At 47.8% G+C, this 20344-nt stretch overlaps 1 protein-coding gene across 8 annotated transcripts in view; it reads right to left on the bottom strand.

The window, feature by feature from the left end:
- Positions 1–1164: 1164 nt before the first annotated feature.
- Positions 1165–20344, bottom strand: part of LOC115405032 (receptor-type tyrosine-protein phosphatase mu) — a 150645-nt gene continuing 131465 nt past the window's right edge. For 7 of the 8 annotated variants that reach the window (XM_030114447.1, XM_030114448.1, XM_030114449.1 and 4 more), the window contains 11 exons: positions 14347–14444; positions 11888–12004; positions 11370–11524; positions 10755–10890; positions 8736–8885; positions 8277–8450; positions 7262–7393; positions 4996–5121; positions 3304–3467; positions 2353–2488; positions 1165–1307 (listed from right to left, as the gene is read on the bottom strand). In XM_030114447.1, coding sequence (XP_029970307.1) covers positions 1254–1307; positions 2353–2488; positions 3304–3467; positions 4996–5121; positions 7262–7393; positions 8277–8450; positions 8736–8885; positions 10755–10890; positions 11370–11524; positions 11888–12004; positions 14347–14444 — 1442 coding nt within the window. In that variant the 3' untranslated portion in view covers positions 1165–1253. The remainder of the gene's footprint in view (positions 1308–2352; positions 2489–3303; positions 3468–4995; positions 5122–7261; positions 7394–8276; positions 8451–8735; positions 8886–10754; positions 10891–11369; positions 11525–11887; positions 12005–14346; positions 14445–20344) is intronic. The other variant, XM_030114450.1, reaches the window with a different exon arrangement.

The raw sequence follows: 20344 nt of genomic DNA, 5'->3' as shown, positions 1-20344 counted from the left end.
TGTCACTGAATACATCACGAGGCTTTATGCATGAGATCCACTGCAGCTGATGGAGCGAGATTATTGTGCTAAAATATGAACATTTCTGCTGAACAAAGTTCATTTTAATAATAATTTCTGCCCACTTAGTGGTGATCAAATCAGGATTGTTTAAAAATAAAAAAAAAAGAAGAAAGAAAGAAATCTGTTTAAAATAAAACTGAAAATACTTTGACATCTGCAGAAGTTCCTCATCTCTCCAACAGGTGTCGCCCTCACCTCAGCATTCTCCTCACAAACAAGGCAGAAATAGATCCACTGTTTATAATTGTAGATATATTTATATATTTTTTTCTTTACAATGGATTCACTCCATCATACGAGATGAACAAAGGAAAAAGAAAACGTTCGTTTAAAAAAGAAAAAAAACAAAACAAACACACACACACACACACAATACAGTCAACAAAACAAATCTATTGAACATATGATTGTCACTCAATGCCAGTCACAAAAAAGTACATACTGTGAATAAATAATCTACAGAAATATGTACAATATGCACAACGAGAATTCAAATGGAAGTGCAAATAAAGCTTTGGATCCCTGTTCAGGAAATAAGGAAAGCAGATGTAGACTGAGCCAGCTGCCCCCAACACACACACACACACACACACACACACACACACACACACACGCTCACACACGCACCCACACACACACACGGTGAAGCAACAGTCATCCAGGAGTCGGCACCACTTCACAGCACATTTAGCAACACTGAGGCGTCGAGCTCCTGCAATTCATGACCTTTAATAATGAGCGAAAACAGAAACCAGAGAGAAAAATGGACACGTTACAGTATGTACAGCGCATCGCATTCCACGCACAACTGGAGAGTATTGAACGCTTCGCCGTCCAGTGAGGATCAAGGCAACAATCACAGGACTACAGGCAGCTGAAACGGAGAAGAAGGATCCAGAAAGGAGGCAAGTCACTGGAGAAGAACAAAAAAAAACCAAACAAAAATAAACCAAACCAAGCTGCTCTTTGTGCTCCTGCTCGCTTCCTCTGCTGCGATACTCAACACCACGCAACCCGGCCGCCGCTTCCCACCCGGACCACAAAGAGGGAAATAAAAACTGACGCTGGTCTTCAGGACGCCGTGCGGGCGTGTGCGCCGCGCTCCTGCGGGGGTCGGCGACGCGCACGGCCAACTCGCCGCGCCCGTCTGGAACGTCCGTCGGCACCGGCGGCCCGAGCTGCAGCGCCGCTTAGCCAGAGGTCAGGTACTCCAGGGCCACCTCGTAGCAGAACTTATACTGGTCCTGGAAGAGGAGAGAACACACACACACACACACATACATACACACACACACACGTGAAACCTCATTTAGAGTTTTCTGTTCATTCTGAAGGTTAATGATGCTTTGCGGCTCTCCGATCGGTGAAGGTTGTGAATCTTTAGTCCACCACAGTAAGCATCCTCCTACACATGAGTGTCAGGGCTCTGCTTCTAAATAAACACGTGTGTGTGTGTGTGTGTGTGTGTGTGTGTGTGTGTGTGTGTGTGTGTGTGTGTGTGTGTGTGTGTGTGTGTGTTGTGAGAGTTCTCAGACTCTCTCCTCCGCTGCCCTGACCGGCGCCTGACTGCATCACGCCGCTCTGCTGAAGACTCGGTTAGTGGAACTGGATTATTGACAAATTAAAGAGGACCTAATCAAATTTTCGGCCCAGCAACATTTCACTGATCAGGGTTCGGTTAGACCGGAGGTGTCAAACATGAGGTCTGTGGACCAAAACCAGTCTGTACGACGCTGGAAAGTGGCCAAACCACCAAAATTTTAAAGAAAAGGTAAAGTAGGAGGCACAACACATCACATCTACTCTGAAATATAAAGAAAAGCTCCACAGCTTTTTGGCGGACCCTCCCTAACTTGGCTCTGATCATCAGAAAGTCTGAACCATACATCTTGATTTAGGTTTCTGCTGACCGCGGCGAAGCAGGAGTGAGTGAGTTTTACAAGCAGCGCCGCGATCAGACCCATCATGAGGCCGTTTGAAAAATGCTCCGGAGGAGTTTGAACGATGTGGGCATTTATCAGGGAGGGAGTCTGAAGTAAATATAAATAAAAACAGGATGCTGCTGGCGTTAGAGGAACTGTAAGCTTCAGCGTTTTGGGGCTTTGACCCGTCTTAAGGACCGGGAGTCGGAGTGTTTCGGCGCCTGGAGCTTCATTTGGGGCCGTAACGCCGTCGCTTCTCATCTCTTTAAGCTTTACTTCAGTTTAAAGCTGCGGCTGCGCCTTCAGGAAAGAAGCTGAAGACGCGCAGAGGCCGCGGTTTCAGGGGGGGGGGGGGGGGGCTGCTCACCAGAAGGTCCACCATGTTGGGCTTGTTGTTCCTCAGTGTTTTGACGGCGTGGAAAACGTCGACAGAGCGCTGATGCTGAAGCATCTCGCACACGATGCTGATGGCGCAGAACGTCCCGCTGCGGCCGCCTCCGTTCCTGCCGGCGCCGCGGAGCACGCCGTGAAGAGAGAATACCTCAGTGCAGCTCATCAATTCAACACTTTACCAGGCAAATAAAGGGAAATGCTATATTTTAAATATCATAAATGAGTGCCCATGCATAAATCATCCGTATGCCTCTGATAAATAAATCAAAATACTTCAAAAATGCATCATTTCAGCAACAAAAACTATGATTTGATGCATTTTTTAAAGGATTTCAGAGAAAGATTTTCTACATGCTAATGAGCACACGCACACAAAATGACAGCAAATCTATTGAATGGATCGATTCAAAAATTGCGATGCACTCAATCATTATGGCTCATTTTCCATTATTATCCTTTCCTCTTTCAGCTCCAGTAAATCATTACTTATTCTTTCACCGTCGTCAAAAAACAACTCAAGAAATGAAAGTTAAAAATATGAGCATGAGGCAAATAAAAGGCTAGTTGGCTAAAATCTGATGCTGACATGAGGAGTGGAAAGACGAGTGCAGATATACTCTTCTGTTTGCATCTGTTGAGTCTTTTCTTAAAATAAATTGAAAAAAAATGTGTGAGGAAGCTGGGAAGTGAAGTTATTAACAGCATATCTGAAGCTGCACCAGCAGCAAAAAGGCCCTGCACATGTTAAAAAGCAGTTTCCAAGAAAGAATCAGAGAGAAACAGAGAAGTGAAACGAGATTTTCTGAAGAGAAGCTGGATGATAAAGCAGCGTGGTGCTGCTGCTGCTGCAGTGAGGACTTCCAGCCAGTAGGTGGAGCTGTTTCATTTTTAATGTCTGCGCGGCGGCGGTGCTGAGGAGACTCACAGGCAGTGGACCACCGTGCGGCCCTCGCCGCCGTCGTACTCCTCCTGCCACTTGTCCACCTGCCGGATGAGCTTGAGGAAGGAGCGCTTGGACATGGGCGTGTCCCGGTACATGGGCCAGCCCAGGAACTGGAACTGCTGCACCATGCGGTATCCGTCCTGGGGCTGCAGAGGGGGGGGAGGAAGACCGCCCATTAGCCCGGGTCAACACACACACACACACACACACACGCATGCACGGGCCGGGGTTAATCGCTGCTGTGCACAGATGCAGCCAGACTGTAAAGGTGCCGGGTGGAGCTAAGCCGGGCCCGGGCCCGACGGAGGCGGATCAGCAGATGAACGCGGAGACGCGATGGCGGTGACGGATGAGCGCGCCGTTGCCGTGGGAGACGGACAGTTAAGCAATCTACGACACGGACACTCCGGATCACACCCGGACGCACTGATCAATACGTCCTGTCGGCGATCATGTGTGACCAGGTTGTGTGAAGACGCTGCCGGCCGCGGCGCGTCGCGGCACGCCGGTACGGGCGGCGGCCGTCGACGTGCCGGGACAGACTGCGCGGATCAAGAGCTTAAGCAGGTGACGGCAGGTGAAGCCCACACGGGTCTGCGGCCCTTCTGAGCCAAGCGCAAAGTTCAAGGGTCAACATGCCAAAGCCTGACGCAAAATAACGGCGCTCTGACGGCGTCTGGAGATCCGGGAGCTGATCAGCTCCTTCCGCTGATACGACGCACGACTCGTGATTTAAATTTATGTCTTCAATTAAAAGCGCGCTCAGCAGGATCTGTGAATTATTTCAAACGGAGGAGAATATCTGAGTCCCCGCTGCACCTCTAATACGCCCCAGCCCAGGAAGATCAGGAACAAAGAAACCTGCAGGAAGCAGGATTCAGACCGGCTGTGCCGCTCACTTCACCTCACCTCAGATGGAAGAACTGCTCACCACTCTCACAAAGGTCACGACCCTTCATGCTTTTTTCATTTTAGCAGGTTGCAGTTCTAAAAACAGGGTTCCTGACCTCAGATGTGTTTCATCAAACCTCAACAAAACCTGATTATTTATTATTAAACCTCCATAAAATCTGGAATGATTCCAAACATGTCTGCTCTCAAGCCGACCGACGTCAGCCAGTGATCCAATTCAATCAATACCTGTTTACCCCTGCAATACCAGTTAGCACCACTAGGTGGTGTACTGAGTCGCGGCTGGAGTAAATGAATCACACTGGAGTGCTGCGGATCCTTTGCTTCCAGAGCAGTGAGTTTTCACTCGAAATGTGTAAATGGAGACTAAAAGAGTCGGTAAGTCACATTTATTTAGAAATAAGGAGAAAAAAAAAAACCAGTCGAGTCGACACAGAGCTTCCTCCTCCTCTGATTATTCATCGACTGACCCTTGATGTTCCACCTGCAGAACTCGACTCCTCGCTGGTTTTGAATTCAGCCTTTTCACTGTGAATCGGCTCCGTGTCTTGGACCTGCTGAATGTGTCTTTTCGATTTTTTTTTTTCTTTTGTTCCACAAGTAAAGTGTTAATTGGCGGAGAAGTGAGTTTTCTGCCTTTCTAACGAGGTGTGAAAATTTCTCAACTTCTCCAAAAAGACAAGCGGCTTGAGGCGGCTGCGGCTCGGTCTGATGGGTGCAGCGAGGTGACGGGATGAGCCGGCTGCTGTGATCACGCCGTACCCGGGCTGCGTTGTAGATCCGGAATATTCTGCTGATGATGTCCTCCTCCAGGTCGGCCGACACGAACTCCACCTGGATGGGCCCGTGGCGGTGGACGCCGTTTTCCGGCCAGTACTGTGGGCACAACTAAGAAGAAACGGGCACGCGCACGTGCACACACATCCGTTCACACGCAGAGGGAACGCAGCACGCACACAAAGACACACACACATTCAGAGAGACACACACACACACACACAGACAGACAGAAGATGATTCATTAGTTTCAGATCCAAACACAGATTTCCGTTGCGCGCGCACACACACACACACACACACACACACACACACACACACACACACACACACACACACACACTAGGTCCATCAGAGGAGTTTGAACATATCATAAAGTGGATCATTCAGAGTGAAGTACTTTCTTTAAAAGTACATTTTTCAGAGCTTTCAATAAAAGGAAAAAAAAATGGAATAAATGTTTGATGCAACTAATGCAAAGCAGATTATGAAAGCTTCCCTCTAATCAACTGAACCTCTGTTCAGAAAATTACTTTCTTCAGAAACCTTGGCGAATTCTCTCCTCCTCAGAAGAAAAACTTCTTAAAGTCTTAAAACTGACTAATGTACGACACTGAAGGCGAAACTGAATCAATCAGGTGATTTATTTCCAGATGAGCCGTTGATGTGAATTGTTTCAGTTCTTCTCTCCAGACACCCGGTAGGTAAACTTAATTTGGCCCTTCGGTGGAGATAACTTCACAGCACGAGAGAAGATATTGATTAAACATCTGGACTTTTGATGGATTGTCCATAATTTTACTATTCATGCTAACTGCTAATAAGCAGTAAATTCCTCTCTGACACCCAAACATTCATCTGATTGGTGATTTATCGCTCACTAAACACCTGATTATTCAGAATGCCTCAGAAATGAACTGATCAGCAGCGTTTGTATTCCGGTTTTTAGGATTAGTTTGTATCAATATTGATTTTTTTCCGGTAGCTGTGACTCTGGATTGGGAGCCGCGAAACTCTGGAGGCACCGAAGTTCTCATTGTGCCGCAAAAAACCCAAAACGCAGCACATCTCTGCATATCGTGGTCCTCAAGGTGGAACAATAGAATGAAAAGTAAAGGTAGCTACGGGATGAGCAGCTCCTCTGGCTGAGCCTGGCCCCAGACCCCAGGGACCGCCCGGTGTACGAGGCAGCACAAGCTCCACCATTTCCTCTGCTCAGGAAGCAGAGCCCAGTTAGGAAGACGCACCTGTGGAGCGCCTGGCTGTCCTCTGAATCTCACACACACACACACACACACACACTGATGGACGGCTTCTGCACTGACACACACTCCGACCAACCCAGTCACACAGTCATGAGGAAAAAGAACTCAGAGAGAATGCAAATAACAGGCCTGCAAACCGCAACGCAGATGCAGATACACACACACACACACACACACACACACACACGCGCGCGCTGCACCCAGACTTTCCTTCTCTTACGCAGAACAGCAGAAACGCGGCGGCGGGCTGCGTGGCAGCTAAAGCGCCGCCGTCGAGCGTCCTTTGAGAGGCCGTCAGAACGCGACAAACTCAACACATGCAGAAACAAAGATGCTGATGGAGACGGTAGCAAACCTCCACCTCCTCCCCTGACTCCACACACACATACACACACACACACACACACACTCCCCTCCACCGCCCCTCCCCCTCCCGCCTTTCCCACCTGTGCTGCCTTCCTGTGGCTGGCTTGACGGGCTGGCTACAGTGAGAATATTGAATGAAAGGCCTCTTCTATCCAGCCAGCCACCGAGGGAGCGGGGATTTGGAGGGGAGAGCAGTCTGGCTTCAGGCTTTGATCCCCGGGTGTTATGACAGAGCCTCGGGCTGAGAAATCTGGAGAGGCTCTTCCGCAGGCCTGTCTCTCCCACTACTTTCATGGCAAGTCCTCTTCCACTCTGCAGCATCTACCTCATTTCAAACATATTCTGTATACACACACACACACGCACGAAGAGCTTCTGGAAGTGAGAAACATCCCGGGTTTGTTCCCCAGGTTCGCACCGGAGGAAAACAAAACAACAGGAGGCCTTCCTTTCAATCCGGTTCCCACCGCAGCCTTTTATTTGACCTGATTACCTTCAGTCGTCTGATGAAAGCCTCACACGCCACCGCCCCTGAGCCAGTCAGGAGCATTAGTGCGAGTGTGTGTGTGTGTGTGTGTGTGTGTGTGTGTGTGTGTGTGTGTGTATTAGGTCGGGTTTACCTGGGCCGGGTCCACGTCGTTCAGCATCACGATGGACGTGCAGTGGTAGTCCAGCACCAGCCTCCAGAAGTCCTTGACGGTGTTGGGCAGAGGGTGCTGGGTCACGATGAAGGCTGAAGGCTGCTTGTAGCTCTGCAGGGAGGAAGAGAGGGAACACTGAAACCGCGAGCGCCTGAGATCAGCCTCACGCACGCGCAATGACAATCCTTAATATCACAAGTTTGAGTTTGCATGTTCTCCCTGTGCATGTGTGAGGTTTCTCTTTGAATCTGGCTTCTTCACACGGCTCAAAAATTAGCATCTGTAGCTAATCGGTGTCTGATAATCGACCGAAGACGTGAGAGAGCTGTCGAGAGAGTCCTAAATAGTGTTGCTGCAAATGTGTAGAAATATTAAACGATAACTGCTCAACTCCAGAAAACTCGGCGTGACATTATTTTGGAAGCATTCGGTAAAGTCTCCCTTCAGTCAGAGCAACTTTCTACTGGAGTCTGAGGTAAGTCTTCATGGGCTGCAGTCCAAGTCAAATCCAAAGCGCCCGCGAGCCAATTTCAGAGCCGAGCCGACAGTCTCTCTGGTCTGTGTGCTGACATTTAAACAAAAAAATGTGGTCAGGAAAAAAAAAAAAAAAACCCTGAAAATCCAAACCTCCAGCGCTGCCTCTCCTTCTCCTCATCTCCTAATCTCACCGCCTCATTAGGAACTAATTGGCACAAGACTTTTTAATTAACTTTGACTCTAATCCTTCTGTTTTGTGGATGCAAAACATCCGTAAATTTGAAGAAGAGAAGGTCTGTTACGTAAGAGGCTTGAACAGCGGCGCCGCCCCGGGCAGGTGAATCACTTCACCCGCCTAGAGCGAGGCACCGTCTTGCTTCTGATTAGTGCGATTAGTCCACGAACGAGGGGAAAGTCTGGGTTCTGGTATTTCTGCGACTCGGGGTCAATTCACCACTTGAAAATTAAACATGGTGTAATTATCAGCTCGAAAGCCAGATCGCCGGCGCCGCCTTACGTCCATGAGGGCGGCGTTGATGTAGTTGGAGCTCTCGCCGTCGATGGTGATGAGGAAGGGCAGGCAGCGGTCCGGAGGCAGCACGTCCATGCAGCGGTTCTTCTCGTGGTTCCTGGGCAGCAGGGCGATGCTGCAGTCCTCCACCCGCAGCGTGGGAGTCACCATGTTCAGCGTCTGGCGGGCGGAAGCAGAGTCACACGCCGTCAGAGCGGCGAAGGGGCTCCGCTGCGCTAATTACCTCCCAATATGGTAATTAACCACGCAATTCTTTAATCAGCTACATTAGCGATAGCTCCCACTCCCCCGGTGTGGCTGTGATGAAACTCGAGGTGGTGACAGCGAGTCTCGTAACGCCGACCGGCCCGGAGACGCGAGCGGCTGATTGGCCCGGAGGGGAGCCGCGCCGTTCATCAACACACAAAATGTTTACAGTCGTCTGAACTTCCCATGACGCCTCACCCTGAACTCCTCCTTGATGGGGCTGGAGTTGGTCTGCGGGTCCAGGCGGTTCATGTCGTAGTAGACGGAGCGCAGCTGGCCGGCCGGGATGGTGGTGTCGCCGCAGAGACACGCCTCCAGAATGGCGTCGTGGATGAAGACGTACTGCTCCTGCAAACAACGGCATCCTCATTGCGGATCTATCAACCCGGCTGGGTCGCGGCGGCGGGCCGGGGCGCGGCAGGAACGCCGTCCCGAGGCAGAGCGCCGCCGTTCCAAGACCTTTGGGTGACCTCGGCATGTTTACGCCACGTTTCCCCCCGGAGCTTCGTATGACTAATATTTGTCATTGTCTACGTTCAAAGGTTACATTACATATTTTTGCATTTTTTGGTACAAAGCGGATTTAATTCTTATGAAACTCAAGCAGTCCTTGACATTTTCCAAACATTAAAAATATTTAGAGGTCTTGTGGAGAGTTTTTTTTTTTTCCTTGCTCTTTTTTTCAAGAATTACTTGACCTTTTTTCTTTCTTTTCTTTTTTTTTTTTTGATTGAATTCAACCTCGGCAGCCTCCCATTCTGGAACCGCTATTGTCCTGATCAAGACATGAACAAGGCTGATGATAATGGGAAAAAGAAAACCCGTCTGCACACACACACACACACACACACACACACACACACGCTGTAGTGAATGTCTTGTTGGCTGAAACAGGAAATGGCTGCAGATTTCTCCTTCCCCCCCCCTCGCCTCCTCACATCAGTCAGTCAAGCAGTGGACACGGTGACACGGCTCCGAGCTTGATGTAAATCTATTCCGAAGTGACATTTTCAGCTGACACTTCCTTGTCACTTCGGACCAAAATCCGAGCGCACGCATCCGGGTGGGGGAGGGGCGGGGTTCGCCGGCTCCACCAACGCGTGCCGCCGTTTGTTCCGTCTGAACCGCTGACCTGCGAGTTCCGGCCGTCCGGCGCCGGGTCGCCGCGTAACGAGCCGAAGCTCCGGACTGACGGATCCGGTCGGAGCTCGGAAACGACAAACGACGACGACGAGGCGCTTCGGCTCCGCCCGCGGATTAAAACCGTGTTTGGGGAGCCGGTGTGCGGCCGCGGGCCTGGAGGCGCCCTGCCAACGAACCTGAACACCTGCGAGGGAAAACACACACACGGGGGCGCGTGCACGCACACACACACACGTGCGCTGGCTCTTTGAAGGTCACTGAACTTGCGGGGACTGAGTCAGGATGAGCAACATTTGGTCTCGAGTTGTGCGAATCCCAATTCGGACGTCAGCGATGAAACATTTGCCCATTAAGTCCAATGACGCTTGTGATTTAACGGAAATTAGGGTGAAATGATGCGTTCAGCGGGACTACGGACATCTCCAGATGGCTGGCGTTCAGGAAGTCCTTTCGGTCGCCCGGGCTGGCACAAAGCTGCGGGACGAGCCGGGACGAACCAGATCCCCCTCTGCTACGGGCCTCCAAACCTTTTACCGCTTCATGCTCGGCCCTCTGGGAAACAGACGCCGCGTGCACTTCAGTAAAAGCCCTTTGTGGGAAATGATCATCAATAATGTAAAGATGGCGTGAGTGACGACTGCAGCCTGTCTAATGAAAGCCACAGCCCCGCTTTTAACATTATTAATATGTCTGCTGCAAATATAAACACCGTTCACGCCCAGAGCACATCAAGGTTATCATTATTATTTGGATTGCTTGTTGCATAATGAAATATCCTCCTGCTGAACACTTAAACGCAGATGATAGGATAGCATCATGGGTAATTAGTGAAATGGTAAAAAAAAAAAAAAAAAAAAAAAAAACCCCTCTCCAGTTAATAAATGACAGTTATTTATCCCAAAATGGAGTGTGTAGTTCCCGTGCTTCCTCTGCTGCTGAGATGAGTGTTTGTTTTGGAGCACCAGACGAGTGGGACTGATGCTGAGAATCACTGGCAGATGATTTAATCCTCAATCTGGAGCGGCGGCGGCAGCGTTGCAGACGGGAGGTGGGCGGGGCCCCGGTCGGCCGTACCTCAGTCTGGACCATGTTGACCCTCCGCGAGCGCAGCTCCCGCACGCAGTTGTAGATGTCCACCACGCCCTCTCTCTCCGCCATGTCCAGCATGATGTCGATGACGATGAAGCAGCCGGTCCGGCCGGCGCCGGCGCTGCAGACCAAAAGATCTCTGAGTGACTCGGAACACTTTCGCCGCTTCATCAGACCCAAACCAGCTGAGATGTGCTCGTTACGAGGGAACCGAGAGACGCAGGTTAAACAGAGACGCGGCATCCAAGAGGATGAGTGTGGCAGAGAAAAGTGCTGGAACTTCATTAAACGTGACGACAAACTGGGTTCTGTTTTTTTTTTTTTTTTTTTTTAATGTGCTTCCTGTGACTTTTCCCTCCTGGTTCAGAAAAGAGTTTCTGCAGTTAACTCTGAGAACTAGTTTCTGATTAAAAGATTTAATGAAAACTTCAGCCACATTGGGGGGTTTCAGTGATTTTTGCTGGCGTGAGCCTTGAAGGCAAAATAAGTTTGGTGCATCAGTTCATAGTAAGACAGACAAAATGAAACTAATCTGACAGCTTCTGGCTGAATAATGCAAAACAAATGGAGATGGAGGAGAAAGCCTGCATCGGCACGGACCTGCAGTGGACCACCATGGGCCCCGCGTTGGTCAGAGTCTTGGCCTTGACCCTCCTGATGAAGCCCAGCAGCCCCGTGGCGTGGTACGGCACGCCGTGGTCCGGCCAGCCCGTGAAGTGGAACTGCCGGATCTCCCGGATCTCGTGGGCCCCTCTCTGAGGGACAGGAAGTCATCACGTTAAGCACACAGAGGAACGCCGCGGAGGGCCGACCACGGCCGGGCGAGCGCGCCCCACACGCACGCACAGGTCGGGTAAAGTAAATACGGCGCTGGATTGAATGCAAACACACACTTTATGGACACGGTCGGAGGAGGACTGAGCAAAGTTTCCACTCTGACAAGCAAACAGGAAGTCCATGTCCAGCGCGGCTGGGATCCCTCTTCTGAATTATTCGCTGATAAACACACAGAGCCTGGAATCCGGATTTCTTTATCCCGCTGAACGGTGAGCTGATAAGCCACTGATCCTCCTGATCTGTGAAGGCAGGCGGTGCGGAAGGTGTTGATCGCAGCCTACCTTCTCCACGGCGAAGGTCCGGATGACGTACTCCGACAGCAGCTCCGTCTCGATGAGCGTCACCTTGATGTCTCGGTAGATCTCGGTGTCGTCGGGCCAGTACTTGCAGCACTTCACCTGCGTAGTGGAGAAGCGTTTCAGAACACATCCTATACGCTCCGTCTGATGCTCTCACGCTCATAAAGCTGCGTGTCGGAGGCTGCCGGGCCGCCGCTTCTCCCAATAAAGATAATTGTCACATAACATTATCCCCCATTTGCCAGCTGATATTTCACTTTCTCAAGCATTTCTTTCAGATCAAAATGAGATTTGCTTCATAATAGCGTCAGCCTGCGGTCAAGGAGCTGCTGTAAATGGGAATCTTATGTATCGATGGAGATTTCATTCACACATTATTGCTTTTTCATTCTCACATCGATAACGCGAAAATGAGCGTAAAGGTGGACCGAGCACCAAGCCGGGGCGGAACAGAAGGAGCGCCCGGGGGGGGGGGGGGGGGGGGGGCGAGAAGATTTTTCCACCTTAAGATTTTAACTAGTGACACTGGCAAAGAGGACAAAACATAAAAAACACACAAAGTACCAGAACCAAATGAGAGGAATATAATGACAGTCTAATAACGAGATGAAATAATAAACCGTCGTCTGCTTAAAACAGATTTCCCAGCAGAAATCTAAAACACCCCACTGGAAATATTACTTGTATTAGGTATCTCAGAGCAAAATTACCCCTCCCCGTGTTCAATTAAAGTGTTGATACTGGAGGGGGGGGAGGGGGGGTAAGGCTGGTAATCGAGATTGAGATCACGGAGGTATATCAGAGAATGATAATTTTTGATGAGGGATAAATGCGACATCAGCCACAAGCAGATTCAATTTTCATCTCTGGCGTCAACGCGCTGATTAGGAATGAAATGAGATTTTGGTTTGTGGAATGACACAGACGGGAGGGGGGGGGGGGCTCTGAGGTCCCTTTCTCTGACACCCCTGATGACTAATCCCTGATGACAATCACAAATCCACCGTCCGCTTCCAGCCAGATTGAATTAGGCAAAGCCATTACCTTATTAGACCACTCCCAATCGGGCGCCGCCTGGATTTCTGGGGTTTTTTTTTGCGGGGGGTGTTAGCCTTTCAGCTAAAATATGTCAGCCGCCACACAGATGTTCTTTTGTGCACAAATGTGAGGTGTGAGTACACAACTCCTGAACTCCTCTGCTCACAAGGAGAAATGAAAAAGAAGTGTGTGTGTGTGTGAGACTCATAACACACACACACACACACACACACACACACACACATCAGTGCATCAGCTTCCAAACCAAATCTCTCATACATCAAAGCGCGCCGTGCCGCGCGGCGCCGCCCCTGCGAGCGCAGCGAAGGCGGCGGGACGGGCGCTGCACGGGCCCGTCTGAGCGCGTGCCAGGATTTCCCAGAGTTCATCGGCAACTGTGCCGAGCAGATGGCCCACGGCGACACGGCGGAGCGGTTTAATGGGGCCCCCCTCCGCCGAGCCGCCGTCACTGTGACCAACTGTGCCCGCCGCCCGCCATTGGACAAGGATCATATAACAGACGGCTTGGGGGCCGGGGCCCGCCGGGGACGGCGCCGCGGCTAAGCAGGTGTGGAGAAGGTGTGGGGCGGGCTGGGCCGGGCGCCGCTGCTGGAGAGGAAAGGCCTAATGAGGTACCAGGAGATGGGCCCGTGAATCATTACCGTCCCTGCTGCAGCGAAGCCCCTCCAAAAACGCACATCAGCGGAAAGGAGCCCGAGTCGGAGGGGCTGCGGCGGCGAAGGTGTTAAAACTCCTGCGAGGAAATCCCCCGGCAGTCAGAGCATCACACTGTACGTTAAGACCTTCATTTTCTCTTGATTATAACCTAACCGGGAGGAACTACAGTCTGAGTTAAGTGGAACAAATTAGGACTAAAAGCAGGGCTGCGGGTTTCTCCTTTCGCCGCCGCCACATGCCGCAGCGAACGAGAGAAGAAAGTCAAGGCTCCACCATCGCTCTCCACATTATGAACTGTCCTCAGCACTCAATAACGGCCCCCTTTTGTCCAATGAGGACAACATTAAGAGGTGTTTCTGCTCGGAGGAGCCCGGTCAGCGCCGGACTCTAATCTGCTCTTATGGAGCCGCTCGCATGAAACAGCAGTCAGTCGCCCGGATGCCTCCGCCGTAATGAAGGCCATCAATCAGCTTCTCCTCACTTCTCACTGATCAGATAGATGGGAGAAGGGCTGGCGGCACGCGAGTCAAATGCCTCACTAAGTCACCACTCACACACACTCACACACACACACACACACAGGAACATCTGGGCTCGGATGTTCAAAGACAATAGAGGGGAAAAAAGAAGAAGTTCCGTTTGCTTTGAGATGCGATCGGGCCGCCAGCCGACCAGGGGAAAGCTAATCTCACTGCAAATCTGTTCTGCGAGTAATTAATACCCACCCTGCCCACTTCCACCAGGTTGGTCACCATGACGATGGCGGCGGTGTTCTCCTGCCAGACCATCCTCCAGAAGTCAAAGACCGTCTCCTGCATGGGGCCTGAGAAAGAAACAGAGAGGGAGAACTCAGCGTCTGAAGCACCTCAAATGTTGGACTAAAGCAGAAAACCTGTAAATACGGCCGTCCTTTCGAACGCTGTCAAACACATTTTAGTTCAGACGCTACATTCAGCCCAGTGTCATCTCGACTCCGCCGGACCGTTAAAATAATAACCTTTAAATCTAAACTTTAAAGTTTATCTTTGCTTATTCGTAGAGTACACGTGATGAAAATGTCTATATTTTCACAAAAACTAAACAAATAACATAGAAAATGACAACAATCTCAACATTAAGCCTATTTGAAAGAAATCTTCTGGTGCTAAATGCATTGAAATATCCACAAAAACCTTCTATAACTGTTAAATTATGAATGTTTTTGTGTTTTAGCAAGAAATTTACCCAGAAAAAAACAAAAATTCGATGTTTCATTTGAAATTTTTACAATTTTCTGGGTGGTTTGGCCAGATTAGATGCTTTTTTGGACTGACTTTGGCCCACGAGCCATATGCTTGATACCACACAGTCTGACAGCATGAAAACAACACATGGCTGTGTTGCTGCCGTGCATTATGCCGGTCATATCAGCCTCTGACGTGTGCTGGTGAACGGTGACGGTTATTTCCGCCGTAAACGTTCCATCGGTTCCACAGGAGACCTCCCGGAGGAGCTGCAGCAGCTCCACAACCATTAGATGTGACAAAACATGAAAAACCGGCAAATTCAATGACAGCGAGCAGATCACTGCAATAAATAGTGGTTTTGCAGCTATTTTCTACATCTGTAACAAAATAACACAAGTCACTGTTAAGTGTTTATGTTCTGTTTCATGTTAATAGTTTAACCCAGGGGTGTCAAACATAAGACTTGTGGGCAGAAACTGGCTCAAAGGAGGTGCCAATCCGGCCATCCAAACCACCAAGCAAACTGCACAAAAACTTCAAAGAAAACTGAACGCAACAACACTAAGATCATTATGAGTAAACTGGCAATCGCCTCAAAGCCATGTTATCACGGGGAGTTTGTAAAAACAAGCAGAATGCAACAGTTTTATTTTTATTTATATATATATAAATATATATATATATATATATATATATATATATATATATATATTTTTTTTTTTTTTTTTTTTTTTTTTTTTTTTTTTTTTTGACTGTATTTTGTGCCACAACTTTCCCTTCAAATTGGCTTAATGTTGAGATTGTAGTCATTTTCCCACAGTGACTCTTTGGTTTTTGTGAAAATATGTATTTACTCATGCATCGTCTGCACCACAACATGGAGAAACTTTAAAGTTTCAATCTAAAGGCTCTATTTTACCAGTCTGACCACTCCAGAAGAAATTCAACAGTTTGTGGAGCCTGAACCAAAATGTGTTTGAATTCTTCCAAGAAACAGAGCATTTTGAAGATTTTCTAAATATTGGAATCATTCAGGAAAAACTCCTGGAGCTGAAACTTCTAAAAAGACCACCATCCTTTATATTTCTATTATAATCCATCATGTTTTCTGTGAATGGATTAAATATTGATCTGCGATACGTCATAGCATGCTATGGGTCATGAGATGCTCAGGAAAACCTTTGATCAATCTAGAACAGTCGATGTAGTGTTTTGTAGCACATTTCTACATTTACCCTCTTTTTTAGATGAAGACACTGAAAAGTACTTTACTCTCCGGCGCAGCGATCACTCTACTGCACTCAGCCTCAAAACGGATGAAAACAAGACAGGAAAATAAATCGCTAACTTAAAGATGAGGCTAAAGGATGCACTTCTGTGTGTGTGTGTGTGTGTGTGTGTGTGTGTGTGTGTGTGTGTGTGTGTGTGTGTGCGTGACTCCTCTCAAAGTAATCACAGCTCATCCGTTCAGCAGCAGCCTTCCAACCGGACCGGACCCCGACGTGTCTGTCGAGCGTCAAAATAAATGAGCGGGGAGTTTTTCCACTGCCTCCGATATTTAAAACTTCACTGAGCAATAATTGCGGATTGAATTTAATTATTATTCTGTTTAATTAAAATTATTAATATTAGTTTTAATCAAGCACCAAGTGGAGAGAGAGAGAGAGAGAGAGAAAAAAAATTGCCTCTGACAAATTAATTAGTGGATGCAAATCTGCACGACTGTGCATTCTCCTGAAATTACCTGGAGACACCGGGAATTATGCAGACCCACACAGGAAAACACACAATGTGACACAAAACAAACAGCTCTTTCTCCCCACGTCATTAACGTGCTAAATATTCTTAATGAACTTTACACGTTTTAAACCTGCATGACGTTCGATTGGATTCATCCATTTTTAAACTAATCATTAAAAAAAAAAAGATCTCTATAATTTAGTCTGTCAGTGTTTGCAGAAACATTCATAACTGTATCTTTAGTGCGTCTTGTTCTCTGGTCCACAGCGATCCATCTTTTAACTGAATAAAAGACTGAAAACAGCAACAGTGGGTCAAGCTACATGAAACACGTGACTCTGTTGCTTTAATATTTCAGCCGTCAGATGTGTCAAACGCCGTCAGATGTCTTTCCCGTGTGTGTTCGTCTCTTGTGTTTGATCTCTGATAACTCAGGTGTTTCCAGCGGCGTCTCATCGAGCCCCGCCCCCCCCCCCCCGGGCCCCGTTCACACGGCAACGTTTTCGAGTGAAAAATTTAAATCTCTCACGGCGTTTTGGCCTTCCGTTTCCACGACGACTGAAAACAACTTTTCTTCACCCACTTCAAGCGATGTGTAAATCAACCAGCCTCCTGACCAGCAGCCCGTTTTAACCCCGTTTCGTCTCCATGGTTCAGTCTGGTAATCACACTTAAAGACGCCACCAAGCAATGAAACCTCAGACTATTCCACGCATGTTGGCGGTATCGATCACCGCGTCTGCAGCCCAGGCACATGCTGCAGAGGATACGTGTGGAGAATGTCGATATTTTCAGAAGAGACAAACAAGTTCAACATGAGGCCAATTTCAATGAAACCTTTGGATGGCAAATCCAGAAAAAATTCTCCTCTAGCTGTTGCATTCTGGGTGTTTTTCCAAACTCGACCTGACAGCATGGCCTTGAGGCTAGTTTGACAGCAGCATCACCGATAGACGACTCGGCTCGGCTGTCAGTGTTGTGCTGTGTTGATACTCAGGAAATTTGTAATATATATATATACATATATATATATATATATATACACACACACATACACACACACACACACACACATATATATACACATATATATACACACACATACATACATACATATATATTGTGTTTTATATTATATATATATACACATACACATACACATATATATATATATATATACACATACATATATACATACAATACTATAATAAATGTAATTTAATATAAATAATATCAGTAAAATAAATATATAAATACATGAATGCATTTTAATTTTATTTGGAAAGTTTTTCAGTTTACTTGCTGGCTTGGCCGAATTGGAGTCTTTTGCGAGCCGGTTTCGGCCCACGGGCCTTCTGTTTGACACCCCTGTTCTAACGCTTCACTCGCCTGCTTAATTTGGTGCCAACACCAGCTAAAAAACAGTTAAATAAAAAGGACGATATATTAGAACGCTGATCCATCCGTGAATTCACGGTAAGGTCACATTTTCTCACATCCCTCAGCGTCTTCCTGTAATCCACAACGCTGAGATCGGGACTCAGTGAGGGCAACAGCAGCACTTCCAGGCTCCTAAATCACCTTCGTACCCCAAGACAGAAACATTTGCTTTGGGATTTCTGTAGTGTGGGAGCAGTCAGATGTTTTCTTGTTGGTCTTGCATTTTGAACAGTGGGGCTTCTTCTAGAAAAGCCCGAGATGTTTGCTCAGTAGTGCAAACATCTACAGCCTCCGTCTTTCATTCTGACCCGTCTTCTCAGGTCAGACACAGTTGACTGGAGACAGAGAAGAATAAGAATGCTTGAAAGAATGAATAATGCAATAAAACGTATTGTTGGATAAGATTAAAGTCACTTTATTTTTACCCTGGCGCTGCCTGTGGAGCGCCCGCTGCTCCTCTTAAAGTTTCGGTAACCTTGCAGGAGTTCGAGCTTCCTGTCCTCATATCACTCGGTTGTTTTACGCCTTCTGCGACAGGCTGATTTCCCTCAGGGCATCGGCGGAGTGTCATCGCCGTTTTATTCCCCTGATTGATCAAGACACGCTGGATCTGCTCGCCGAGGTGTTTAAAAACCGCCCAGTTTTTAATTGTACAGGCTTCTGCCACACACTTTAAATCACATCAAAACTTCGCCGAGCGGAATTAAATCACTTCTATTTTCTTCTTGTTTTTTTTTCTTTCCTTCTTTCCTGTCAATATAATTAAAGTGGCATTCTGAAGAAACGATTAAATAAGCGATTTAAAAGAATAACAAGGATTTTTTTTACTGACTGATTTCTGCTGCCAGTCTGTTTGTGGGAAACAGGAACATTTTGCAGAGAATAATTGTTGCATTGTAGAAAATACAGAGAAATGAACTTCTCCTGACATCGTCGTATCCCAATTGGATCTCTCAAAATCTGGAACAAAGTTATTGAAAAGCTTCCATCTGTATTCCTACACTTCTTCCACTTTGCATGTGGTGCCATGATTTTTTTTTTTCTCCTTTTTTTTTTTTCTCCACTGCTGGACCTCAATCTCCAATTCCAGTCACTTCCAGTCTCTCCAATAACCACCCAACCTGATTGAACCACCCACTCTGCAACCTCCCACACTCGTCCCTGAGGGAGGATACGCTCTGCCGAGAAGTTTCGGAGAGCGAGCGGGCGAGCGAGAGAGAGAGAGAGAGAGAGAGCGGGAGAGACGGAGGAGCAGGACAGCTGGTGTGTAGGACTTCACTAACACAATAACACTTGGCATTGTGCGGCGAGATCGTCCAATGGGAGGCTCCTGCCAAGCTTCCGCCTGCTCCCGTATACATGCGGAGACGTATGGGAGAGTCGGCGGGCTGGAATGAACCTGGCGGGGAGCGAGCGCGGCCCCTCGATGAGGAGATTTAGGGAGGAACAAAGAGATCTGAAGTATATACGCTGCTTGGCAGCTTTCACACTGCGGACGGCATCCGGAGTGGAGATAAACTCGGAGGGAGGATTTCTCAGGATCCGTATTTATTTTTCAGGCCTGGTTTTCAGTCACTTGTCACGTCTCGTACTGCGACTTGACACTTTCCACAACACTTAATGAGTCGGCGACGAGGAGAACAGCTCAGACTGTGAGAGTTTATTATTTAAACACTTGAAAAAAAACTTCTGGAGAACTACTTTGTACGGTCATGTCTGTAAAAGATGAACCAGCGTAAACCTGCGATCTAAAACTCCTTAGAGATCACATATAGCGGCTTTACGCTCATAAGTAAACTACTTTCTATTTGAAAGTTATTTAAATGGTTAAAAGAAGGGAAATAATATGGTTCCAATGATAACGGTGCCAAACTGTTCGCAAGACTATAATAAACAATTACTGCTCGTTCATACCATTTCCTGGCAAAAGACGACGTTCATATGTTTTTCTTTGTCTGGAGGTTCAACCGACAACAAGCATACTTTGAATTGATTAGCGAGATTTTCAGAATCTGTTTGGCAGGTTTCGATTTTTTCCCTCCAGTTTTCATTTCACCACCCTGCCAAATCTTCTACCTAGTGCTAAACTTAGCCTGCAGACTGTAAATATTATCCCGAAAGCTGAAATATCGGTTTCAATCAGATCGAAAAATGTTTACTTTATTTGTGCGTTCTCTGACGAAAGGCGTATTTTTCTAAATCAAATTAGATAATATCCTCCTGGAGAAAATCCAAGCAACCATTGGAGAACATTGGAGTTGCAGGTGAGGCCGTCTTCAAACCCACAACAAGCGAGAACAAAAATATCCAACATGCT

Source organism: Salarias fasciatus, chromosome 18, assembly GCF_902148845.1.
Source record: "Salarias fasciatus chromosome 18, fSalaFa1.1, whole genome shotgun sequence".
Lineage (NCBI taxonomy): Eukaryota > Metazoa > Chordata > Actinopteri > Blenniiformes > Blenniidae > Salarias > Salarias fasciatus.
Note: the sequence above shows the minus strand (reverse complement) of the source record. Positions and strands in the feature narration are given on the sequence as shown.